The sequence below is a fragment of the Oryctolagus cuniculus genome, chromosome 2 (assembly GCF_051225735.1).
Source record: "Oryctolagus cuniculus isolate XC-2025 breed Fujian yellow rabbit chromosome 2, ASM5122573v1, whole genome shotgun sequence".
In the NCBI taxonomy this organism is placed as follows: domain Eukaryota; kingdom Metazoa; phylum Chordata; class Mammalia; order Lagomorpha; family Leporidae; genus Oryctolagus; species Oryctolagus cuniculus.
The window spans coordinates 74,436,259-74,463,730 of record NC_142868.1 but is presented as its reverse complement, the minus strand read 5'-3'; the positions used below and the strand labels follow the sequence as shown (position 1 = coordinate 74,463,730).

At 41.8% G+C, this 27,472-nt stretch overlaps 1 protein-coding gene and 1 non-coding gene across 4 annotated transcripts in view; one reads left to right on the top strand and one right to left on the bottom strand.

The window, feature by feature from the left end:
- LOC108175886 (uncharacterized) overlaps nucleotides 1–3,855 on the top strand; it is a 43,608-nt gene extending 39,753 nt beyond the window's left edge. For 2 of the 3 annotated variants that reach the window (XR_016229092.1, XR_016229091.1), the window contains one exon: nucleotides 3,560–3,855. This is a non-coding gene — a transcript (uncharacterized LOC108175886). The remainder of the gene's footprint in view (nucleotides 1–3,559) is intronic. The other variant, XR_016229090.1, reaches the window with a different exon arrangement.
- Nucleotides 3,856–13,063: 9,208 nt separating this feature from the next.
- FGL1 (fibrinogen like 1) overlaps nucleotides 13,064–27,472 on the bottom strand; it is a 31,123-nt gene continuing 16,714 nt past the window's right edge. Inside the window, exons 4-8 of the mRNA XM_002709340.6 lie at nucleotides 26,432–26,591; nucleotides 26,096–26,193; nucleotides 19,879–19,967; nucleotides 19,519–19,706; nucleotides 13,064–13,411 (exon numbers count right to left, since the gene is read on the bottom strand). Coding sequence (XP_002709386.1) covers nucleotides 13,252–13,411; nucleotides 19,519–19,706; nucleotides 19,879–19,967; nucleotides 26,096–26,193; nucleotides 26,432–26,591 — 695 coding nt within the window. The 3' untranslated portion in view covers nucleotides 13,064–13,251. The remainder of the gene's footprint in view (nucleotides 13,412–19,518; nucleotides 19,707–19,878; nucleotides 19,968–26,095; nucleotides 26,194–26,431; nucleotides 26,592–27,472) is intronic.

Genomic DNA, 27,472 nt, shown 5'->3' with positions numbered 1-27,472 from the left:
AAAATAAATTTACCTTTTAATTCCATCTTCCACAAACTTCTTAAAGTATCTTCATACGTTGTTTGTGTTTCTATGGACCACGCATCCCTTCTTAATTGGTATTCCCTGCTAACAGTTGCTATACTGAATACAGAGGAGAAAGACCTTAATTTTACCAGACGTTGCAAACTTAAAGTTCAGATTCCAGCTCAGCCTTGATAACAGTACTTCCAAATGGCAGTGAACAGAAAATCCTGCAGCAAGATCTTCTGACAATGAGGTCTTGTTTGCACTGGGCGATGTGGAGCACTTAAAAACTAGGTGTCCACATCTTTGATTCGATTCCAGGGTGCATCTGACTACAGCTGCCTTCAATCCTGAGCAGTTCTCATCAGTGGAGTTGGAGCCAAAAGAAACGAAGTTGTTGGTTTATTGTTAAGGCGCAGTCCCTTACCTGGGAAGAAGAGAGGACCTTCTTCTAAAGTGGCTGTATTAGCACCGAATGAGGCACTGGTGCAGCAACCTCAACGCACAAGAGGGGATCCACCTGAGGACTGTGGGACAATCAGCCCCCAGGGAGGAGCACGCAGGGGCTGAGCTTGGCCCCGCGAAGGCCCTGAGCAGCCTGGTATGGAGGAAGCCAAGCTGTGGTGGGGCAGGAAAGACCCAGGCCAACGTCAAGGGAGTCTCAGGGCACTGGGCAGGCATCTTAGGGAGGAAGCGCTAAAGGAAGCAGAGGAAGAAATCTGGATTTCCTGAGGATTTGATCCTTGAGGAAAATTGCCCATGGGGCAGCTCCTTTGCAACTATAATCCTGCAGCGAAAGCAGAAGCATGCTGTCAATTCAAGCAAAATCTCGGAGGAGACCCACAATGTTGCCAGGCAGTGATCAGAGGCACTCACTCCGTGTGCCCTATGTTGTGCAGGCAGAGAGAAGAGGCACAAACGGCGGTGCATCCTGCACACAGTGGCCACAGTGTCTTACCACGGTGGCAGGACAGAAGTCACAGACACCCTCTAAGGGGCCTCAAGTCCGGCACTTCCTGTCTCATAAACACCAGTGCTAGAAAAAAACTAACAAGCGCGTCTTTATAGCCCGCTACAGCTGGGACATTTTGGATCAACCCCTTCAAAAAATCTCATTCCAGAACAGAGGAAGGCTTCTTACATTTCCTTTCTGTTACTTTAGGAAATTTGAACAAAATATGTTCCAGTGAAATATACAAATATTTATTTTTAAATATTTATATTTTAAAATACTTGCCAGCTCACAAAGTGTTCTTTATGGAAGACTTGTCAGATCTTGGTATGGAAGACTCTGTGTTTGGAAAGGTTTTATTTATGGATCTAGGGGAAAAAAAAAAAAGAGTAACCAAAAATGGACCAATAGCTTGCCCCACACTTTGCTCTGGGCCTGAATCCAGCGTGGAAAGTTTCAGTCCGTAAATAGACTCTTTCAGGAAGTTTTGGATGATAGTGAGGATGGTGTAAGAAGAAGAGGTGTAACACCCTCACTTGAGCTTTGATGAGTATTGTCCTGTGAGAAAACTAGAGTGACCAATGAGCTCCAGGGATTTTGGTCTCTTATTAAATTATGGAACAGAGGCATTCACACCCTGGGCAAGTAGTCCGGACCAGGCTTGCTGACAGAAGGAGTGCGTGTGAGAAGTGCACCAGCTGTCTGAGCATCATCCGGGGTAAGGGATACCCAACAGGCTGCTGATGCATTTAGGGGGCACACCCAATAGCCATCTGCACGGTGCAATCATTGAATCTATGTTCTTGCTGTGTCTCTGAAAACTACATGAGAATCTACATCCAAACTATTCACATCAACTTTTATGACTTTTGGATTCATTCTGGAAGACTGTCTGAACTGAAACAAATATATCAAAACGGCTCAGCTTTTCTGAATGAGATGAGCTTTGAGGAATGATGCTTATGGTCCTTCAATGTGGGATGCATCAGAATTATTTATGGAACTTGTTACAAACTAAGTGGCCTGAGAGGAAAACTTGATATTAAAAACAGCTTTGAAAGCAAAACACATGATTCCTCCAAACTCCTTTCTCCTCCAGGTTACTCATTGTACCTAGTGACTCACAGGCAAAACAATATTACAGATGTTCTTTGAATCTGGATTTCAAAAGACTCACATCTAGAAAAAGTTCTTAATCATATTCAACACATTCTTGATATATTCTGAATATTTTTAGAATTACTCTTTTCCTTGGCTCTGCTGATCTCTGAGTCAATATGGAACTATTGTTAAAATTTCACTTTAATTTGGCGTTGCTTTATTTTTGCATAATTATCCCCCACACAAAAGATGAACAGATTTTGACTTTTTTAGAAAGGTATGATTCTTTTCTTTTTAGAAAACGTGATTTTCTTCCTGCTCAACATAAGTATATGAAGACTGTTAAAAAGAAATTTCCTTAGACCAATTAAATCTACTAGAGTGTATTTGAGCAAAGAAAAACAAAACAGTTTGTGATTTGGGCAACTCTCAGAACCAGAGCAGATTCTGTGAATGCCAGCCACCAACATGATCAGAAAGCACTGATAGGAAAACAGAAGGAAGGTAGAGACACAACTTAATTAGCTGCAGCTTAGGCCATCAACTGCTCTGTTGGTTACAGCATGATAAGTTCATTGGCTGTGATCAACCAACATCCAGTTACTGTTACTCAGCACTATGTTGGTTTGGTCTGTTGGGCCTAGTATAGCTACCCAGTCTATACTTATGACCTCCTAAACCACTTTACTTTCACAAAACAGAAGATTCTTTCAAATCAGAAATATCAGAAAAGGGCAAAAGTCAAAAGGGAGTAGTGAAACATCACCGATGAGCTGATTGTTTCAAATCTGACTTTCTTGTACCCAGAAACTCATGGTCTATTTTTAATCATTTTTTTAAAAGTAAATAAAAGGCTGGTATGAGCCATAAAAGACCTTCTATAAGGAGTATGTAATTCCTAAGAATCGCAATTAGTTGGTCACCAGGAAAGGACAGAGAAGCCTTTATAAGCAGCTGGCTTTTCCAAGGTTTCCTTTTACAGTTCAAGAGCTCTGTGTTCTAACCATCACTCAGCTGGAAAGGGAGTGTAGGTGTAAAAAGGACAGGAAAGAGACAATGCCACTGGCATACAGCAGCCACCTTTAAGAGCTCCAAAATTATCTGGTACTCCAAAGAATTACGGCACACGTGATAATTCCTGAGGCTATAATCATTCGTCTGGGAGAGAAGTCACAGCAGAACCTCGTGAGCTAGGCTCCAACAAAGGGACATTTGTTTAACAGCTTAGAAAAAAAAAATCAAATTATCCACAAATCTAAAAAGTCCATGCAAGGTTGTCATCTTCTAATGAACTTACAGATCTAGTTCTCCAGAGATACACTCCTGGCCTCATGCCAGTAGCTGTATGACCTTAGAGAAATCTCTTTTGAAGTTCTCTGTGTGTATAAAACTTGGATACTAATATTATCTGTCCCTCATGTTTGGAATTGTGTGAATTAATCACTTCAGTCTGGAAAAGTCTTTGCTAATGGTAAATGCTGAATGTTGTCATTTTTACAGGTGCAGGTGGAGACAATGTTACACAGCACATCTATAAATAGAAAGGCCTAGAAATTGCCAGTGGTGCCAACACTGGAGGAGTCAAGGAGACAATATCCCATGTGATTTTGAATGCGCTTCATTTTCTCCCCGAGACTCAGTGAGCGTGTTATAACCGAATACTTAACTCCCTTTCATCTTCTCTGAAAGACTGGAGCTTGTCTTGGACTTGCCCACCATAGAGCACAGTTTTACTGGGTGTTATTGACTTTCTTAAGCCTGCATTCTAAATAAAGTGCTGATATGAGTTAGAACACAGGGTACAGTCTCAGGTTTACAATGCTTGATAATTGAGTCAAGACACGAAGAAAATTCATCCTCAGAAATACCTGCCATGAAAAATGTCGTCTTGAACTTTAGAATGCAGAGGTCTAACTTTTCTTTTAGAGAAAAAAGGTTTTTTCCCCCAAATAAACAAACCACAAAGTGTTATGTGGGCCTAAAATACATAAAAAAGGATAAAAAAAAATTTAGCTGCACTGCATGAAAGGAGAAAGGGGAAGGTTTTCTTGTTCCCTGAAATAACCCCAAGGCAGGTCACAAGAACCAAAGCTCCTCTGAGCCCAGCTGAGAGGCCGTTAGACCAGCTCCTCTCCAAATACCAGTCACATGGAAACCTGGCTGCAGAGCTCTGAGAAGATGCCCTTCACCCAGACTCAGAACTCAGCCTACTCGTTATCTCCCTGGCAACCATGCTCTGGCCATCTCGTCTCTCCTCACCCCTTCAATTCCTGGTGAAAGTCACTCCGCTCCTCAATTCACCTTACTACACCCCTGCTCTCATCACCATTTCCATCATCGGCCTTGCAAATACTTCTGGAGCACTTAACACACAACACGTACAGTGTCATTTCATTTAGTCCTCAGTATGCTACCAAGGGGTGGCTATATTATTCATATTTTAAAAAGGATAGTAACCACCACAGATCTATAAAGGGATTTGCCACCTAAAATATGGCAAAGATAAAAGTAACCCCCAAACAACCTGACTCGAATCTTCTGGAGCCATGGCTACTAAATCCCAAGTCATCTTGTTTATCACTGATTGTAGAGTAGGTGCCTATGTGTTTACCTGTCTTTCTCTACATGTAGTCTTGTTAGTTCTTTGAGAGTATGAACTCTGTCATATCCATTGCTGTATCACTGTCACCTTATACAACGCCTGACACATCCAACAGGTGTTTAGTAATTATTAGGTGATCAGGCTGCCAGCGCATTTGCTTAAAAGGCTAAAACAACTTGTAGTGGTTATTCAAAAGAGCAAAATGATAGAAATACTAGCATGAAAGTTAAACCTTAAGATGGTGGAAAATTTTTCAATAATTTCCTTTTTTAAAAAAAAGATTGATTTTTAAAGTCAGTGAGAGAGAGAGAGAGAATCGAGAGATCAAGATTGTCCACCCACTGGTTCACTCTCAGATGGTCACAATGGTCAGGGTGGGGCTCATCCAAAGTCAGGATCCATGTGAGTGTAGGAGCCCAAGGACTTGGGCCATCTTCTGCTGCTTTCCCAACTGCATTAGCAGGGAGCTGGATTGGAAATGGAGCAGTCAGGACTCAAACCAGCACTCATATAGGATTCTGGTGTCACAAGCAGTGGCTTTACCCACTGTCGCTCCCCCTCTTCGCGGAGGAACGACACAGGACCCTGCACTGTTCTTTTGTCTGCTCGGCCCTCCCCGGGTTTGCTGCTGGTTCTTCCCGGGTTGGCTACCGTCCCTTCCACCTCCGTGGAAGGGCGGTTCCCCCTGCCACTTTCCCCACTTCCGCGGGGGAGCGGCACACCGCCGGCCGGCTCTCTCGGGGGCTGCTCAGGTGTTCCTCATAGATGTTCCTGGTGCATGGTGTCTCTCTCCTCCTTTATAGTCCTCCTCCACCAATCCCAACTCTGCTACCCACACACTGAGCATGCTGCTCTCCTCCAATCAGGAGCAGCTCCTGCAGCTTGTCAAGTTGGTGAGAGGCAGCTGGGTAGAAGCTGTTTGCTCCTCTCCCAGCGCCATATTGTGGGAGAGCAGATGTATAGAATAAGTCTTAATTCCAGTAACAGTATAGTCCGAGTTGCTCCCCACAACCCACTACACAATACCAACCCCTAAAAATAACTTCTAATAGCACTAACTTTTCAACATTTGGAATGAAGACACTCTTGTAAGAAAACCTAATTCTTATAGTACCCAAAACATCCAAATTAACATAATCTTTTGGTATAGGCAGATAGGATCAAATTGATTAGATTTGTGAATTGGCGACCACACCCCCTATGAGCTCTCAAGCCCCTACCTGATCTCACCTGCCCACCTGCCAATGAGACCACGTAACCACCCCACTTTGGGAGTGGATAAAAGTCCTGGAGCATGGTGGGCCTCTCCCTTTTTTGGTTGTGCACCCTTGTTGTGCCCTTGCTGTCCTTTGGGCCACCAGCTCTCTGCTTTCCTGCCTGTATGCTTGCTCCATGTGGCTCCTGGCCTGCTCTTTGCCTGGTGTGGATCCAACTTAGCTTCTAGACTTCTTTCTCCTCTAATTAAAGCCCTCACTTCCCTGTGCATTTCTCTCACTGAATAAAATCCCTAAAAACTTACCATGTTGCCTGGTCTCATTAAGCCAGTATTCAGAATTCTTCTCTGAATAAATGGCAAGAACCCAAGGGATTATTAATATGGAAAATTATTAATAAACAGGACAATATCATTTTGGGAAGGAAATTTGACAATTTCACTTTTTACAAGGTTATCTTTAAAAATATTTCAAAAAACCAAATAAATATACTTATTACAGCATTATTTTTATTGGAAACAGCTGGAAATGGCCTGTTTTAAAAAAAGCAGAATGGCCAAAAATCACAGAAGTAACCATATGGTGATGTTTTATAAGACCCTCATAATTTGGCATGGGAAGACAATAACTTGAAAATATAGTTAAATCATAACATGAAGTAAAGCAAAGAACTATGAAATTTGACCTCAGGCCTGATTTCCTAGCTATTGTTGACAAATTAAAAGAAAAAAACAAAATAAAACCATTGTCCTTACTCTAATTCTCTACCTTCCCTTAAATATCTCTGCACTTTAAATTATTTTATTGTCAGCTAAAATAATAACTATGTGGCACTCTCTCTCTACACACACACACACACACACACACAATTAAAGAGCACCCATCTATTATCATAAGGGCAATAAGTTACATTCACAAAATCCTTCAAGAAATGAAAAAAATTTTAGAGAAGCAAATTGGTTTAATTCCTGGAGTCCAGTTGCTTGTCACACTGTAGGTGGCCTGCTGTATCATGTGTATACAATACAGTGGCTTCTCTAAGGACAGTACACTTGATAGCAGTTTACTTTCATTTGTTTTGGGTTTTGAAATAAGCTAAATTGCCAAGCCTACCCATAATATGCCTCCCTGTTCAATATCCTTGAAGTCATTTGATTTATTTTCTGAGAATCAATAGCCTCTTAAAAGTCTATTTAAAAAATATTATCAGGCTGGCCTTGTGCAGCAGGATAAGCCATCTCCTGTGATGCTGCCATCCCTCATGGGCGCCAGTTTGAGTCCTGGTTCCACCACTTCTGATCCAGCTCCCTGCAAATGTGTCTGGGAAAGCAGCAGACATGGGCCCCTGCCACCCATGTGGGAGACCTGCCTGAAGTTCCTAGCTCCTGGCTTTGGCCCCAGGCTGTTTCAGTGGATGGAAGGGATTTCTCTCTCCCTCTCTCTCTCCCTCTCTCTCTCTCTTTCTCTCTCTGCTCCTACCATCCACAATTTTGCTTTTCAAATAAGTACAATAAATCTTAAAAATAGGTATTATCATTAAGCAGATACCACCAGCACATGATAAAAATTTCACACGGTAATAAAAGATATAAAACATACAAATAAAAACGTCCTTCCAGTCCCCTGAGGTAATCACTGACATGTTCCCATGTCAGTTTCTTTCCACATTCATATGAAGTGCATATATCTTTATTTTTTAAAACATAAACAAAGCCATGATCTACTGTTCATAGTCCTGAGTCACACAAACCTCACAACATATATTAGGATATTTCCAGGATAGACTCTCAACCAGCAATCAAGAAAAAAAAAAAAAAAAAAAACAAGTAAATGGAGACTAAATTTGATGCTAGATTTAGGCCCTTATTTTTTAGTATCCAATGTTTTGGTTTTCATAAAAGTAACCAATGGCCATGAATTCTGTACCATCAAATGGAGTAGCACTACCCTACAGGATTGTGCAATTTACATTCATTATATTCTACCATTCTTATTTCTTTAATCAATCATTAGTCCATCCACAAACATTTGAGATCCTACTATGTGGCAGATACTATATGGGGATCTAGAGAAAAAAACTGAACAGGGTAGATGGAGTCTAATAGGAAGAATTTGCTATCCCATGGATTCTCTGTCTATGCAACCAGGGTTGTTGCATTTTCTCTATCTTTTGCTCTACCAAAAAAATAAAAAATAAAAAAGCACTTAAAGCAGTCAAGAATTTGTTGATCCAAAAATGTAATCAGCTGTTAAAAATTAAAAGCATTTTGCATTTTAGAAAGTAGTAAAGCCTAATAAAAAAATTCTCAGATGGTGAAATTTCAGAGGAATCTATTTTAGACTGGAGTATTCCTAGTATTTTGGTATCAGTTGAAACCAGTCCTGTTTCCCTCTTTTATATCCAAACTCCCCAAGTGACCTAACTCTTCTCCCTAACTGCTTTTATTTCCTGGCCTCTGGCTCCTACCATTTCATTCCATTGAATTGTACTAAAGAACACAAAGAGCATTCTCACTAAATCCAACAATCTTTCGTTAGGAAACCATTATACTGAGATTTATGTAACATTATCCTTGTTTAGCTACCCTTCTACTCTGAGGAATCCTCTCTTTCTCCTTTAAAAGCTTCTCTTCTTTTGATCTCTGAAACATGTGAGTTATTTAGGTGACTACTTGAGCAAGTAATACCCATATTTAAAATCGTCACTGGTGTTCCAGCTTCTCAAATTGTGTTTCAAGGAACATTGTTCCCACAAGATTACCTTAAAAATACCAGCATTTAGGAGCTATGGCAAATACCTCTCCCTTGTACATTCTATAGGGATTGTAAAATTAAATATCCTCTTTCCTGATCACACTTCCAGATGGAGTGAACACATGCCACGACTCTGGCCAGTAAGTCATAAAATCTGAAGTCTGTTAACTCTTGACCTTTCTGAATGCTTTTAACATGGATTCAAAGCAGGAACTGCAACAGACAGCTTGTGGTTTTGAAGGAAAGGCTAAGCAAACTGCAAAGACATCTGCCTCCATAGGGCAGAGCCTTGAACTGAGGCCTGCAACCACCTACCTCCTGAATTCTTGTTGTATAAGACAAGTAACTGCCAATTTATCTGGAATTCCAAGATCTGGTGACTTACACCTTGCAGTTGAATACACTCTTAACAAGATATAAAAATGCTATGCTTGGAGCCAGCACTGTGGCGTAGTGGATAAAGCCACCACCTGCAGGGCCAGCATGCCATATAAGCACTGGTTCAAGTCCTCCCAGTTGCTCTACTTTCAATCCAGTATCTGCTATGACCTGGGAAAGCATTAGAAGATAGCCCAAGTGCCTGGACTCCTGCACCCACGAGAGAGACCTGGAAGAAGCTCCAGGCTCCTGACTTCTAGCTTTGGATTGGCCCAGCTCTGGCCATTGTGGCCATCTGGGGGAGTGAACCAGCAGACGGAAGACTTCATTCTCTCTCTCTGCCTCTCTGTAACTCTGCCTTTCAAATAAATAAATAAATCTTTTTAAAAGAATGCTATGTTTTATTGTCCTGCCTGGAACTGCATATTGCACATTAGAATATCTTAAATTCTCAAGAAAAGAAATCTTTGTTGGGGTATACATTTTGGCACAGTGCATCAAACTACTGCTTGATATCCCAGCATTTTATATCAGAGTACACACTTGAGTCCTAGCACTTATTCCAATCCAGCTCCCTGTTAATGTGCCTGTGAAGCAGTAGGTGATGGCCCAAATACTTGGGTTCCTGTCACCTATGTGGGAGACCTGGATGGAGTTCCTGGCTCCCGGTTTTGGACTGGCTCAGCCCCAGCTGTTAGAGCCATTTGGGAAGTGAACCAGTCTATGGAAGATATTAAATAAATCTTTTTAAAAAAAAATAGAGAAGAAATTTGATAAGTTTAAATATATAATCTCCTAAATTTGTTTGATCAAGCAGCCCTTTACTTTCTATACTGTTAATATCCCATGTAACTATGGCTCTCTACATCCTTGCTTTTCAAAGCGGGACTCCTAAACCAGCAACATACGCATCACCTAGAAACGTGGGAGGAAACCATAATCGAAGACCCACCACAGAATCAGAATTTACATTTTAACAAGATCCCCAGTGATGTATGAGTTGAAATTTGAGATGCACTATTTTAGGAAACACTGGTGTAGAGGATAAAATATAACTAACCTGAACACCTTTATTTATGAGGGCACTTCAGAAAGTTCATGGGAAGGTGGGAGTAAAAGATTTGTTTACTTTGTTTATTGGTGCAGGGAAATTTTGAAAGCCAGGGCAAGTGTTTGGTACTACGATTAATATGTCAGTTGGGACACCCACATCCCACATCAGAGTGCCTGGATTCAAGTCCCAAATCCATCTTAGATTCCAGCTTCTTTCTAATGCACACTCTGAGAGGCAGCAGGTAATAGCTCAAGTACTTGGGTTTCTGCTACCCACATGGGAGATCCAGGTTTAGTTTCAAGCTTCTGACTTTGATCCTAGCCCCGTCCTCGCTGTTGAAGGTATTTGGAGAATGAACTAGCCAAAGGGGAGTGTGCTTGCTTGCTCTCTCTCTCAAATAATAAATAAAAGTTTAAAAATTTTTGGAAATACATTCAGTGTCTTCATTTTCCACATGCTTAAAAACTATTTACTGATTTAAATTTGAAAGGAAAAGAAACAGATATAGAAAGCCTGCCAGCTCACTCCCCAAATGCCAATAGCAGCCAGGTTTGGGCTAGGCCAAAACCAGGAGTCTAGCATTCCACCCATATCGCCCACATGACTGGCAGGAACATAGCTATTGAACTATCACCTGCCACCTCACAGGTGCACATTAGCAGGAAGCTGGAATCCAAAGAAAAGCTGGGACTCAAGCCCAGGAACTGTGACGTGGGATGCGGTGTCCCAAGTGCTGCCTTTCTCTCTCTTTCTTCCTTCCTTCCTTCATTTCTTTTTTTTTCTTTCCCTCTTCCTTCCTTTCTTTGTTCCTCTTTTCCTTCCTTCTGTCCTTTCTTTCAAGGTTTATTTATTTATTTGAAAGGCAGAGCTACAAAAAGAAGGGGAGAGACAGAGATATCTTCCATCTGCTGGTTCACTCCCCAAATGGCTGCAACAGCCAGAGCTGGTCCGGGCCAAAGTCAGGAGCCTGGAACACCATCTGGGTCTCCCACATGAGTGGCTGGGGACCAAGTACTTGGACCATCTTATACTGCTTTCCCAGGTGCATTAGCAGGGAGCTGGATCAGCAGCAGAATAGCCAGAACTTGAAGCAGCACTCCAATTTGGGATACCAGCATCACTTGCTGAGATTTACCGCGCTGTGCAACAATGCCAGCCCATGAGGAGGCATCTTAATCACTGCACTATGAACTTTTTAAAAGTACCCTCATATGTGATCCATGATCTCAGACATCTAATTTTATTGTCTCTTAATGCCTGCTTCATTAATAATCACATATATCTTAGGAATGCTGACTTTGTACAAGGCATTATGCTAAGCACTTCACTTGTGTAATCAAAGCAATAGCAGAGGCTCAGAGAAGTTTATAACCTCCCCCAAGTCACAGAGCTATTAAGTAACGAATACTTGAAGGATTTAAAGATCATTAAATGATATTGCCTCTCTAACCTGCCAATGTTTCTGTGTACTTTCCCACTTCATGCAGTTTACACAGATGGTTCTTTCAACCTGCAATGATCTACCCACTACATCCAGATTAAAAAAAAATCTTATTTCCAAAATTTACTTCTTCTGGGAAATTCTCAGCTCTGCTAAACAGAGATCATAGTATCTCATATGATCAGCAGAAGAGTTAAAACAAGGCCTGTGAAAGAGTATCTAACCTACATAAACACCCTGAAAATATGAGTAGAGCTTCATAGTGATTCAGATCCTATTTGTGGGGCTGGCGTTGTGCCCTAGCAGGTTAAGCCACTGCCTGCCATGCTGGCATTCCATATGGGCACCTGTTTGAATCCCAGCTGCTCCACCTCTGATCTAGCTCTCTGCTATGGCCTGGGAAAGTAGTGGAAGATGCCTCAAGTCCTTGGGCCCCTGCACCCACATGGGAGATCCGGAAGAAGCACCAGGTTCCTGGCTTCAGATGGGCCCAGCTCTAGCCATTGCAGCTGTTTGGAGAGTGAACCAATGGGTAGAAGACCTCTATCACTCTCTCTGCCTCTGCCTCTGTGGCTCTACCTTTCAAATAAGTACATTAAAAAAAAGCCTGAGGTTTAAAAAAAATCAAATACAATAAATCTTTTAAAAAAATGAACTTAAGAATTTCATCTCTATTTTTGTGTTTTGTGTTTTTATGCTTGTTTTTTAAATTTATTTATGTATTTAAGAGAGACAGAAACAAAAACAGAGATAGGTCCTATCCACTGATTTACTCCATAAATGCCCAAATGCCAGAAGCTGGAACTAAGAATTTGATCCAGATATCTCACATGGCTGGCAGGAATCCAATCCTTGAGCCATCATTCCTTTCTCCCAGGGTGTGCATTAGCAGGAAGCTGGAATCAAGAGCCAGTGCTGGGTACAAACCCCAGGCACTCTAATACAGGACATGGGCATCTAACTGCTGGTCTAAACATCTACTCCTCCAGCTCATAATATTTATTGTGCATATAGTTGATTTGACAACTCATTATTTGCTGGCTTTCGTTGTGTGTTTTGTCAACTGCATTCATGCTTAATTGTTTTTTTAAAGATTTATTTATTTATTTGAAAGGTAGAGATACAGAGACAGAAGAAGAAAGAGGGAGGGAGGGAGGGAGGGAGAGAGAGAGAGAATCTTCCACCCACTGGTTCACTCTCCAAATGGCTACAACAGCCAGGGCTGGGCCAGGCTGAAGCCAAGAGTCTTGAGCTTCCTCCTGGTCTCTCACATGGATGCAGAGACCCATGTACTTGGGCCATCTTCCACTGCTTTCCCAGGTGCATTAGCAGGAAGCTGGATTGTAAGCGGAGCAGCTGGGACTTGAACCAGCATCCATACGGGATGCCTGCACTGCAGGCAGAGGCTTAACATTCTGCGCCACAGTGCCAGCCTCAAATATTTAATTTATTATGCATTTATGCTTATGTTATTATCCTAATTCATGATATATATTTTATGCTTTTCCTTTTTTGCCTAACAGAAGCTCTTATAGCCCTTCACACAGAGGAGTTCATTAAATATTAACATAATCTATGTTTATTGAGTATTACATATTTATTGTACTGAAAGTAGGTAAGTAATAAAAGCAAATAAGGATGCAAAGTAGTACACACGATTGACATCATCACCCTATATATTCAAAATAGCTATTCTTTAAACCATTTCAAATCAAGATGCATAGCAGAAATGAATCCAATCAGGGAGGATTAAACAGTATTTGGAATAAAATCAGTTGGCCTAATTTTCATAACCACAGATTTCAAAGAATACCACCATCCATGCCAGGTAAACCAGACCACCCCATTGTCCGTTTCAGCCGTGTAGGGGCCGCTGTGGTATAAGCCATTCAGGTTTGCAGAGTGACACCTAGTGGTATAAAAAAAGAAAACAGAAAAATCAGGCCAGAACCACATCCTGCAGAAAACCTTCGTCTTGCTAGTAAGTGATAAAAGCATTTTAACTATGGCTTCAGTCAGTTTTGGGGTATGTGATTACCAGCTTCCAAAAATACAGATATTTCTACAATGGATGGGTTATTTTATCTGGTAAGTTTTAGCAACATAACAAATCCAAGCATATAGAGGCCACTGTTTTGGCACAGTGGGTTAAACAACTGCAATGCTGACATCTCATAAAAGCGCAGTTTGGATTCCAGGTTGGTCCACTTCTGATCCAGCTCCCTGATAATGTGCCTGGGAAAGCAGCAGAGGATGGTCCAAGTGCTTGGGCCTCTGCCACCACATGGGAGACCTGGATGAAGCTCCTGGCTTCAGCATAGCCCAGCACTGGTTGTTGAGACCATTTGGTGAGTGAACCAGTGGATGAAAGAGATTCTCTCTCTCTCTCTCTCTCTCTCTCTCTCTCTTTCTCTCTCTCTCTCTCCCCCTCTCCCTCTCCATCTCCCTCTCCGTCTCCCTCTCCTTCTCCCTCTCCCTTTCTCTCTGCCTTTCAAGTAAATAAATAAATCTATCCAAAAGAAACCAAGGATACAACCAAGGCCATTTATGGTATATTGAAAAAAATAAGCATTTTGGTTCTGAATAGACTTTAAATGAAAATCAAACCAAACCAAAACAAGCAAACAAAATCACAGTTTTGCAGCCGATAGTCCTGCACCCTCCTGACTCAAGGCAGTGGGAACCTCCTACTCAGCAAAAGCAACATGGGTTACCCACATAAGGTGTGGGGCAAGGTGCTGCATTGTGGCTTCCCCAGGTAATTTGTACTTGCATTTTCATCACTCTGCTACCAAGACTGGATTGTCATAATTCAAACTGTCTTCTTCCCTCTAAATCACTACCATATCAATTATTTTAATCTCAAGGGTAAGCAAACAAAACCTCAATTGCCATTTAAAGTTTTCCCAGACATCAACCGATAATCTGTTGTCTGAGTGGCTGAGTTAATATTTTACATATATTGTACTCATCCAGTTAAGTTGGTTAGAGTTAAAAGTTTTTGTAAATGTCCCTCTTGCTCCTTTGGAATCTGTAAATTTGTCATTGTTATGTATAAATTACATTTAAGACTATGAGATCATTTTCTGTGTTAATTACCATGTATTTTTATATATGATATATAACCAGTGAAAATATATTCAGATATTAGGATATTAGGAGACAATTCCCATTGCAATATTTCTGAGATCTATGAAAAGAACCCAAGTTATGTGTTAATTACCATGTATTTTTATATGTGATATATAACCAGTGAAAATATATTCAGATATTAGGATATTAGGAGACAATTCCCATTGGAATATTTCTGAGATCTATGAAAAGAACCCAAGTTATTGAATCAAAAAAGAATATAATTTACCCATAAAAGAAAAGTTGCTGGCTTGAGTCACTTTCCAGCTTAGTAATAGGCCTTTTTTCTAAGATTTATTTACGTATTTGAAAGACTGAGTGACAGAGAGGGGAAGAGACAGAGAGAAAGATCTTCCATCAGTTAGACCATTCCCCAAATGCCCTCAACATCCAGGACTGGGCCACGCCAAAGCCAGGAGCAAGACACTCTATCTAGGTCTCCTGCATGGGTAGCAGGAACTCAAACACCTGTGTTCACCAGCTGCCTTCCCAGGAGCATTAGCAGGCAGTCAGACAGGAAGCAGAACAACCAGGACTAAAACCTATGCGCCAATATGGGATGTGAGTGTCCCAGTTTGCAGCTCAATCCACCATACCACAACAGCAGTCTCATTAGAAATTTGTTTTTATTGATCACCCCAGAAGTCTCCAGAATCTAAATGGATGTAATAAATTGAAATGGTTCATGCTAAAACTGTATTAGGAGTCTCCTGTGTTTTTAAAACAGTATAGACAATAATGTAAAAAAAGAAAATACTGTAATTTGAGCCCCCAGAATACATATTTTGACATTATCTTTGTCTATGTAGAGACATCTGCTATGTCTATTTTTCTAGTCGGCCTGTGATTCGAAGCCTGTTAGAAAACAGACTCTACGGGCCGGCGCCGCGGCTCACTAGGCTAATCCTCCGCCTAGCGGCACTGGCACACCGGGTTCTAGTCCCGGTCGGGGCGCCGGATTCTGTCCCGGTTGCCCCTCTTCCAGGCCAGCTCTCTGCTGTGGCCCGGGAGTGCAGTGGAGGATGGCCCAGGTGCTTGGGCCCTGCACCCACATGGGAGACCAGGAAAAGCACCTGGCTCCTGCCATCGGATCAGCAGCAGTGCGCCGGCCGCAGCGCGCCGGCCACGGCGGCCATTGGAGGGTGAACCAACGGCAAAGGAAGACCTTTCTCTCTGTCTCTCTCTCTCACTGTCCACTCTGCCTGCCAAAAAAAATAAAAAAATAATAATAATAAAAAAAAAAGAAAACAGACTCTACGGTCAACCTCTTAGCTATTCTGAGATCAATTTTTCTGACATCCTTCAGTTTCTGAACAGGCCGGACTTGACACTAGGTTGGTGGGCATCTGGGGTCCCAGTGAGGAGGAAGTGGCTGTGAGCACTCACATGAGATGCTATGCCAACTGTGATTGGCTTGTTCTGTGGAAACATCTTTTGTCACAGTGGTGGGTTAATTATGAAGTGCCAACATTTCATGTAAAGTTGAAGGACTATGTGACAGGGGGAAAAAGAATAAGAAGGAAGAAAGAATGACAGAGAGAAACGAGAATAGCAGCAGCATTAGGGAAGCAGCATCAAGTTTCTCCCACAATCTACTACCTAGCTTTTCTCATTTTCCAATTGTGGCAGCTTTATCCTCTCCTTTGTCTCCAGTGACAATGAAACCTCCTTAGGTGTCTCCAGCTACTGAATTGCCTTCTTTGTTCTTCCTGAACTCATATCTTTAAAGTCAGGTAAATGATTTACTTGTCTGCATTAACATGTGTGGCAATGGTCTACATAATATAGGTGTTTTATAGAGAGAGAGAGGGAGACATAGACAGTCACATGCACACACACACACACATACACACAGAGGGAGGAAGGGTGGGAGAGGGAGAACGAGATAGAGAGGGCCAGCACTGTGGAGCAGTAAATTAATCCTCTGCCTGTGGCACCGGCATCCCATATGGGTGCCAGTTCTAATCCCAGCTGCTCCTCTCTCTGCAATTCTCTGCTGTGGCCTGGGAAAGCAGTGGAGGATAGCCCAAGTGCTTGAGCCCCTGCACCTGCCTGGGAGACCTGGAGGAAGCTCCTGGCTCCTGGCTTCGAATCAGCCCAGATCTGGCCATTGTAGCCATCTGGGGAGTGAACCAGCAGATGGAGGACTTTTTTCTCTCTCTCTGCCTCCTCACACTGTCTGTAATTCTACCTGTCAAATAAATAAATTAAAAATCTTAAAGAGAGAGAGCGAGAGCGATCTATTAGCTAGTTCACGCCTCAAATGGCCTCAACAGCCAGGGTTGGGCCAGGCCAAAGCCAGAAGCCAGAACTCTATCTGTGTTTCCCATGTGAGTGGCAGAAATTCCAGTACTTCAGGCATCATCTGCTACTTCCCTATATTAACAGGGAGCTGCTTCGGAAGCAGAGGTGCCAGCACTCAAATGAGTATTCCAATTTGTGATTCAAGAATAAACTAGTAGACAAAAGATCTTGATCTCGCTGCCTCTCTCTCTCTGTCAGTAATAGGTTTTATTGTTCTGCAGAGCAGTAGGGTAACCCCAGTTCACAATAAAGGAAATGAAGGCGAATTGCTTGGGATGGTATGGTTGGTTTCTGCTGTGTATATCTACTGAAATACTGTACCATACACCATAAAATGTACATGTTTCATATAAATTCAAATTTTTTAACAATTTTTTTAGATAGGAGGGATAAGTTACGGTGTCCTATTGCAAAGCAGGATTATAGTCAACATAATGTAGTACATGTCTGAAAGCTCAAAGAGAGGATTTTGAAAGTTTTATCATAAAGAAACAGATGTTAGTTGTGATGAGTGCACTAAATGCACTCTTTTGATCACAACACAACGTCACAAGTATCTAAACACCGCATTGTATCCCTAAATTTATATAATTACTATGTGTCAATTAAAAATAAAAAGCAGAGGAGGGCTTTGTCCCAGGGTTTAAGTGACTGCTTGGGACACCCACATCCTCTTTTAATCTAGCTTCCTGCTAAAGCACACCCTGGGAAGGCAGCAGATGATTATTCAAATATTTGGGTCTCTGCCACCCACGTGGGAGACCTACATGGAGTTCCTGCTCCTGGCTTCAGCATGGCCCAGCCCTGGCTGTTGAGAGCATTTGGGAAGTGAACCAGTGGATGGAAGGTATCTGACTCTCTGCTTTTCAAATAAAAAAGAAAAAGAAAGAAAAACTTTTAAAAAGAATAAATACATACTATTAGTCTTAAGAAAAAACAAAGAATTTAATTTTTCAAATGTTGAAAAATAATGTTATAACAGAAATTTTTGCATTGGGAGGGTTTTGAATCCAATCAATTAATAAAACAGAATGATTGGAAAGTACTACTACACTGAAAAAAATGGAAAAAGTAATAGATATAGTCAACTATTAAAATGACACAAATAGTTTAAATATGGATGAGGGTATCTCAAAAAATGTTTGGAAAATGGACTGAAAAGAAGTTTACTTTTGTGTAAAAACATCTGAAATCTGTACAAATGCATGGTCTTCAAAATGCTCATGAAAAATATTTACTCTGAAAAACACTATGCTTGGTTTTCAATTTCTTTTTTATACAAAAATAAATGCATATTTTAAAGAGATGTATTTATTGAGGCCAGCACTGTGGCATAGCAGTTGAAGCTGCTGCCTGCCATGCTGATACCCTTTTTGGGCGGCGTTTTGAGTCCCAGCTGCTCCACTTCCGATCCAGCTCTCTGCTGTGGCCTGGGAAAGCAGTAGAAGATGGCCCAAGTCCTTGGGAGACCCGGAAGAAGCTCCTGGCTCCTGGCTTCGGATCAGCGCAGCTCCGGCCATTGTGGCCATCTGGGGAGTGAACCAGTGGATTGAAGACCTTTCCCTCTGTCTCTCCCTCTCTGTAACTCTGCCTTTCAAGTAAGGCAGAGTTGTTTTTTTTTTTTTTTTTAAGATGTATTTAATTTTTTTTTTTTTTTTTTTTTTTTTTGGACAGGCAGTTAGACAGTGAGAGAGAGAGAGAGAGAGAGAGAGAAAGGTCTTCCTTCCATTGGTTCACCCCCCAAGCCAGGAGCCAGGTGCTTCTCCTGGTCTCCCATGCGGGTGCAGGGGCCCAGGCACTTGGGCCATCCTCCACTGCCCTCCCGGGCCACAGCAGAGAGCTGGCCTGGAAGAGGAGCGACCAGGGCAGAATCTGGCGCCCCAACCGGGACTAGAACCCTGGTGTGCCGGCGCCGCTAGGCGGAGGATTAGCCTAGTGAGCCGCTGCGCCAGCCAAAAGATGTATTTAATTTTTTGAAATGCAGAGCAACAGAGAGAAAAAGAGGAGAGATAGAAAGAGTGACAGAATGATCTTTTATCCGCTGGTCTCCCACGTAAGTGGCAGAGACCCAAGCATTTGAGCCACCAACTGCTGCCTTTGCAGGCACATTAGTAAGAAGCTGTGTGGGAAGCAGAGTAGCCAGGACTCACACCAGCACTCCCACAGGGGAGGCCGGTGTCACAAGTGTGTCACTGAGTGGTGGCTTAGTCTGCTGTACCACAATTCCGGTCCTTAAATGTATCTTTCAACTTCATTTTCATGAACTTTTTAAAGTCCCCTTATGTGTGTACTCTATTTCCTTGTGTTATTTGTGGCCTTTTCTTTGTAAATCTATAATTCAGTTTGTAAATCATCTTTGTGGTAATTTGATTTATTTACATGGCGTATCTTTTAAACCTCACAAATGTATGCAATGACCGAATCCTCAAAAATACTTCATTGCTGAAGAAGTCTCATAAGGGTGATTACCTAATAATACTAGTATTACAGATGCAGCCAGCATTACCTCATATATCATAATTAATGCCCACAGTGAGATAATATCAATGCCATTGCGATTACACTCATAAATCATCAAACCTGTTAAACCACCAGCCAGACTGATCTTCTTCTGCACAGTTCCCTTTGTAGTTGTCGTTATCTCTGTCCCACGTGCTGAATTTCATTCTCTGGTGACTAGCCCACCACTCCACCTGAGGGTGAAATTTCCCTGCAAGGGAGTCTCCAGCTGTTCCCGAATATTCTCCAAAGTGCAACTCATAGGAACTCTAAAGAAAAACAGACAAATTCCACTATCGGTAGCCACCATGTAAAAAACACGCTTATGTAATAACCCAAAGAACCGGCCCTTTTGTGTAGTTTTACTTCCACTAACTTCAGTGTCACATGGTATACGGTGAGTGTTAATTCAGGGCATTACTTAGGTGAAAATCTTTGTACCTTTTCATCTCCAACTTTGAAATTTTTATATTGTGCATAACGACTGTTTTTTTCAAAATCTTCAAGGTCAATTTTCAAAGTGTAGTCTCCTGAAAAAAGAAAGTACAACAAGAAACTAGTTTTTAAAATGTGTAACATGACCTTCACTAATGAGGTTTAAAAATAATTTACAGCTCTATTTTACTGTTACCACTTACTTCTGCCAAGATTCAACCTGCAAAGAATAAACAGTGAGTCCACTATATTTACAACATGTACATTTCACTGTATTTTACTCGAAAAAGCTGAAGGACACAATATTTAAAACAGAAAAATCCTACTAGTCCTGCCATAGGTAAAAAGTTAGTGTGATTTTCTTGACCAAAAGCACAACCAAAACTAAGTCTCATGACTTAGTTAATATGTTAAGAAATATAACAATGATAGCAAAGAAGTTTAACAGTGTATCTCCTTTTCTTAATTTCAATAGGATGTCGATCTTAAAAATGCATCATGACTATGAGTAGCATCTTGTAACTCTGATGGCCAGGCTACTAGGTTTTTATGATGCAGTTGCAGTTGCCTGCATATGTGTGCCCTTGGTTATTTTTCCTGGTACTGCAAGAGAACTGTCAGCAAATCCGTTAAGGACGATTCGAGAAAGAAATATGAATCCCAGTTGTTATCTGCAAACTTTCCTTTGATCCTGGCTCATAAGATTAAGAGAATTGTTAGTATCAAACTTGATAGAATGGAAGTCACTGTAAGAGAATTTCCAGACACCAGGGGGACACCTCCCAAGAATCACTAACCTACCCGGTAATAGCACAGTTGATAATGTATTGGAAAACGCATTAACATCAGTAACTCAGAGTTGAAAGATGTTTCTGAAGAGTTGATATTCGAATGTGAAAGCATTTTAAAAATACTTCTTGTGGCCGGCGCCACGGCTCACTAGACTAATCCTCCACCTAGCGGCGCTGGCACACGGGTTCTAGTCCCGGTCGGGGCGCTGGATTCTGTCCCGGTTGCCCCTCTTCCAGGCCAGCTCTCTGCTGTGGCCAGGGAGTGCAGTGGAGGATGGCCCAAGTGCTTGGGCCCTGCACCCCATGGGAGACCAGGATAAGTACCTGGCTCCTGCCATTGGATCAGCGCGGCGCACCGGCTGCGGCGGCCATTGAAGGGTGAACCAACGGCAAAAGGAAGACCTTTCTCTCTCTCTCTCTGTCCACTCTGCCTGTCAAAAAAAATACTTCTTGTATTTTATTTATTCTTTGCTATATATCCTAAAGAGTATGTGATCAAAACGCATCTCTAAATATAGAACAGGTATTTTAATAACTACAAAATAAAAATTCTAGGTGATAGAACAGTATCTAAAAAATTGACTGAGGAGCTGGTGCTGTGGCATAGCAGGTAAAGCCACCGCCTGTAGTTCCAGCATCTCATATGGGCACCGGTTTGAGTCTTGGCTGTTCCACTTTAGATCCAGCTCACTGCTGTGACCTGGGAAAGCAGTGGAGGATGGCCCAAGTGTTTGGGCCCCTGCACCCACGTGGGAGACCTGGAAGAAGATCCTGGCTCCTGGTTTGGATCAATGCAGCTCCAGCCATTGTGGCCATTTGGGGAGTTAACTGGAAAATGGAGGACCTCTCTCTCTCTCTCTCTCTCTCTCTCTCTCTCTCTCTCTTCTCTTCTCTGCCTCTCTGTAGTTCTGCCTTTCAAATAAACAAATAATTTTTTTAAAAAATGACTGAAATAGTTGCCATCTTCACATAATTTCTGTTCTTTTCCATGAACAAAGCAAGTGGACCATGAGAAGTCAGAAATCTATTACATGATGTATGGTTTCTCATCCTGCTTTGATAAATATTAGGATACTTTAAAAAGTTCATTGAAAATGAAATTAAAAGATGTTTACTTTGGGGGCCGGCACCGTGGCTCACTTGGTTAATCCTCCACCTGTGGTGCCAGCATCCCATATAGGCGCCGGGATCTAGTCCTGGCTGCTCCTCTTCCAGTCCAGCTCTCTGCTGTGGCCCGGGAGGGCAGTGGAGGATGGCCCAAGTGCTTGGGCCCCTGCACCTGCATGGAAGACTAGGAAGAAGCACCTGGCCTGTGGCCAATTTGGGGATAAACCAATGAAAGGAAGTCCTTTCTCTCTCTGTCTCTCTCTCACTGTCTAACTCTATCTGTCAAATAAAAAAAAAATATTTACTTTGGTACAAAATTTTTGAAGTCATATGTATTGGGGAATCTTTCAAAAGTCTGGAAATTGTGTACTACAAAAAGCTATGCATCAATTGTGAAAAAATGTTTTCACCAAAATAAACATGTTTTTAATGTAAAGTTTTATTTATTTATTTATTTGTTTATTTATCTGAAATGCAGAGTGATAGAGAGTGGTAAGAGAGAGATCTTCTGTTTACTGGCTCACTCCCCAAATGCCTGCAAAATTCTGGGCTGGGTCAGGTTGAATTCCCCAGGATGCATTGGTAGGGAGCTGGATGGAAGTAGAATAGCCAGGACTCCAATATGGGGTGAGGGAATCCAAGTGGTGGCTTAGCCCACCGTGCCACAATGCCCAACATTAAACTTATCTTTTAATTCCATTTTCCCATACACCTTTTGAAGGTGTGAGGTTTGTGGAATAGCACAAGGACTTCTGAGGCCAGTCTGTATTTACAGTCTCAGATTTATTGGGGTTCCCAAACATGGAGGTCCAGAAAGAGAAAACCTGGGGACCCCATCATTCCAGCCGCATCTAGGCTCATTTTTCTTTCTTTTTTCATCCTCATCTCCATCACACATGGCCAAGGGCCTATGGACACCACAATTTGCACATCCAAGCTCTCTCCACACCCGTACTCAAAGCTGTTACTCAGCCTCCTCTTGGACTCACAGGTGCACATATCAACAACACTGGAGGACCAAGAAGAGGCCTGAACAGGGCCTGAAAACAAGCCCAAGGCCATTTAGGCAGTGATTTCCAGTTTCCCTACTTCTGGACCAAGTTTAGGAAGGGGTGTGGGCTGCTGTTGGGTTTGTCTCTTTGGCCGCATGACTCCTCACCCCATGGAGTTCTCTAAAGGCAGGAAAGTCAATTGAGCCAAGACTGGAAATTGAGTTGGAATAGTAAGATAAGTCTAGGCTAACTTTCTTAAAAGTACTGTGTGATAAGACAGGGATACAAAGTCATGATCATTTTTTTAAATGCCATCTAAATATCACCTTGGTCAATAATTACAAATATTTTGAATTACACATCATTTCTAAATTAATTTTATTGCAAACATTCCCAGTGAAATTTTATGGAATGAAGGCAGGCATTTTCAGAGGCAATTTCACTGGCTTTAAGTGCTCTCCTAATTAAAAAGTGTGGAGACAAAGGCACTGTCTTTCATGTGGAATGACTTGTATGTAGTTGTGAGGCCTGGAACTGAGAAGGACATTTTTGCTTCCACGAGAACAGCTAGCCTGAACACTAACCAAAATATAAGGGGGGGGCAGCACTGTGGCAAGTGGGTTAAAGCCCTGGCCTGCGGCACCGGCATCCCATATGGGCACTGGTTCGAGTCCCAGCTGCTCCACTTCCAATCCAGCTCTGTGCTAATGTATCTTGGAAAGCAGCAGAGGATGGCTCAAGTTCTTGGTGCCCTGCATCCACATGGAAGATCTGGAAGAAGCTCCTGGCTCCTGACTTCGGATCGGCTCAGCTCCGGCCATTGCGGCAATCTGGGGGGTAAACCAGCAGATGAAAGACCTCTTTCTCTGTCTCTACCTCTCTATATAACTCTGTCCTTCATGTAAATAAAATAAAGCTTCAAAAATTTTTAAAAATTAAAAAATTGAAAAATATATAAAAGGGTAGCATAATTATTGACAAAGCCCATTTGTGTGACTATTCACATAATAATTTGAAAAATAATAAATTTGGATTTCATAAATATAGAAGGAGCCTGAAGTTACTGCTTACAGTTTGCATAGCTTCAATAACCAGATAAATATTAATGCTGAAATGAAATGAAACTCATAAATGTTATAGATTTGGTATAAAACATTCAAAATTAGGATCTTAAACAGATTGAGAAAGAGGAAATCTTGTATAAATGTTTAGAGAGATTACAAGAAGGACAATTGAAGAAAGCATCATGCTACTGGATTATCTATCCTTATTAGCTATTATTCAGGTGTCTCAAAGAACTGTGTAATCCTACTGACAATTATACATATACAAAAACTGTTAGCTTTATTGATTTTTGGATAAACAGATTAATCCTTGCTCCTATAATTCATTTCAAGGGTGACTTCTTGGATAACATAAATGCCTTTTATAATGCACTCAGGGCCAGACCCAAGGAGACTCCATACAGTCTCAGATTACAACTGAAGTAAGGAAGGCAATGGCTGAGAAAGAACATGGGATACAGAAGCTTGGAAATTTGATCACACTAATGATTTCTTAGGATTTTTGAATTCTGGTAAAGATGGGAACATAAAAATACACAGAGATGCTCCTCAAATGATGATTAGGTTATATCCAAAAAACTTACCATAAATTTAAAATATTAATTAAAAATACATTTAATACACCTAACCCACCAGACACCACACCTTAGTAATACAGCATACTGTGGGGTGTCAGCTGTTTCCCCTGTGATGATGGGTGTGGATGCTGCCCCACATCATGAGAGAGTATTGAAGTGCTTCTCACTAGCCTTGAAGATCAAAAATCCCAGATCTGAAGTACAGCTTCTTCTGGACCTATATTGCTGTTGCAACATCATAAAGTTAAGAGAGTTGTTAAGTCCAACTATCGTAAGTCAGGAGCATCTGTATGGGGAGAATTATATAGATGTCTGCAATTTACTCTGAAATACAAATTTAAGAAGATGGATTGGTGGGTGGGTAGAGTAAGGAGCATTGGGTAGATGTGATGGAACTGTTGTAGTTACATACTAATGTAGAATCTAGGTGGTATGTTGAAACTCTTTCAACTTTGCCATATCTTTGAAACATTTTTAAAATAAAAAATGAGGGTATGGAAATAAGGACATTTAGAGTATTATGGTATTTTATTCCAAGAATAGCCCCAACTCCCCAAATATTCACCTCTCCCTTTGCAATGTGACTTCATAACACCTCCTGTTTATTTCCCTTCTTGAATCTGAGCTGGTTCTCTGACTCGCTTTCAATAAGAGAAGGTCAGTGACTGTGGGCTACTTCTGAGGCTCAGGCTCAGCGGATTCATGTGCACCCATGTTCCTTCTTGGAATAATGTTTCTGCTGCAAGAGTAAGTCCAGACTAGCCAGCCAGAAGATGGAGACTGTGTGGAGCACAGCATCATCTAATCTAAGGCCAGCCTAGGAAAGCCGACTCTCGCTCACCAGAATGCTGGCTGAAGACCCATGAGCAAGTCCAGCCAAGATCAGCAGAGCCCAGCTCTGATCCACAAAGCCAGCCTGCCAGCTAGCATGTAGATTTATGAGGAACAGTAAGTTGCTATTTTTAAGGAACCAAGTTTTTTTTTGTTTTTTTTGTTTTTTTTTGTTTTTTTGTTTTTTTTTTTTTTTTTTGACAGGCAGAGTGGATAGTGACAGAGACAGAGAGAGAAAGGTCTTCCTTTTGCCGTTGGTTCACCCTCCAATGGCCGCCGCTGCAGCCGGCGCACCGCGCTGATCCGATGGCAGGAGCCAGGAGCCAGGTGCTTTTCCTGGTCTCCCATGGGGTGCAGGGCCCAAGCACCTGGGCCATCCTCCACTGCACTCCCTGGCCATAGCAGAGAGCTGGCCTGGAAGAGGGGCAACCGGGACAGAATCCGGCGCCCCAACAGGGACTAGAACCCGGTGTGCCGGCGCCGCAAGGTGGAGGATTAGCCTATTGAGCCACGGCGCCGGCTCAAGGAACCAAGTTTTAAAGTGGCAAGCTATTCATACTATTACAGCAAAAGATAATTAATTGATAGAGTACACATAATTTTCAGGCATTAGAAAAATTAATATTTATAACATTACTTTTTTCCAGCAATAGAAAATATATATCAGAAAACAATCCCGCCCCCAGTCCAGTTCTAATTTTTTTCCTCTATTCCTAGTTTTAAGCAGCTGCATTTTGCCAGGGGGATTATTGCCCAATCTGCAAATTATACCAGTTACTGGCATTTTTATGATTTCGTGGAAATCCCTTTTGTGTTGTTTTATTGCATTTCAAATGAATTTGACATCAGGTCAACCTTACCTTGTATGGTCAATAAGTGAATATTTTTATTACCCAGCCAATATTCACCATTTTTTTGAACAAAATTTCCAAAGCCATTTTCATAGTCATTCCAGGCTCTAAAAAAGGAAAGTGAAAGCTGATTTTAGCAAAATCCAAGTGAATATATGAGGTACTCAAGTTGCCCCCCCATGTCCACCGCCAATGTTATCTTGATCAGTTAATTCACTTTCAGTATTATTATTTAGACAGAGTGAAATTCTGTCTTATTAATGACTTCAGGCCTGATGAAAGGGCTTAATTTATCATTCTCACACTTGCTAACCCAAGTCAATCAATAAGTCATAATTAGCACACCTGTTAAAGTTCACACTGCCATCAGATCGCCTCTGAATTACTGTCCAGCCTCCTCCATCAGACATGTCGCAATAAACAGAGAATTCTGCTGGGCTCTGGATAGGCTTGATTTTATAAAACCCACTGCGCTTATATCCATCATTGAAAACCTCTGAACAATCTGTTTGCAAAACAAAGTAATATAATGTTTGTTATGTGACTATTTTTTTAACTTTTATTTAATGAATATAAATTTCCAAAGTACAGTTTATGGATTATGTGGGGAGCAACTGGGACTAGACTGTTACTCGAATTAAGACTTATTCTATGCATCTGCTCTCCCACAATATGGCGCTGGGAGAGGAGGAAACAGCTTCTACACAGCTGCCTCCAGTTCAACCAATAAACAGCAGGACCTGCTCCTGATTGGAGGAGAGCAGCGTACTCAGTGTGTGGGTAGCAGAGTTGGGATTGGTGGAAGAGGACTATAAAGGAGGAGAGAGACAACATGCACCAGGAACATCTATCTGAAGGAACACCTGAGCAGCCCCCGAGAGAGCCGGCCGGCGGTGTGCCGCTCCCCCGAGGAAGTGGGGAAAGTGGCAGGGGGAACCGCCCTTCCACGGAGGTGGAAGGCACAGTAGCCAACCCGGGAAGAACCAGCAGCAAACCCGGGAAGGGCCGAGCAGACAAAAGAACAGCGCAGGGTTTAGTGTCGTTCCTCCACGAAGAGGGGGAGCGACAGATTACAATGGCTTCCCCCCTATAACTTCCCTCCCACCCGCAACCCTCCCCTTTCCTGCTCCCTCTCTCCTTCCATTCACCTCAGGATTCATTTTCAATTCTTTTTATATACAGAAGATCAGTTTAGTATATATATTAAGTAAAGATTTCAACAGTTTGCACCCACATAGAAACACAAAGTGAAAAATACTGTTTGAGTACTAGTTATAGCATTAATTCACAATGTACAGCGCCTTAAGGACAGAGATCCTACATGAGGAGTAAGTGCACAGTGACTCCTGTTGTTGACTTTACAAATTGACACTCTTGTTTATGGCA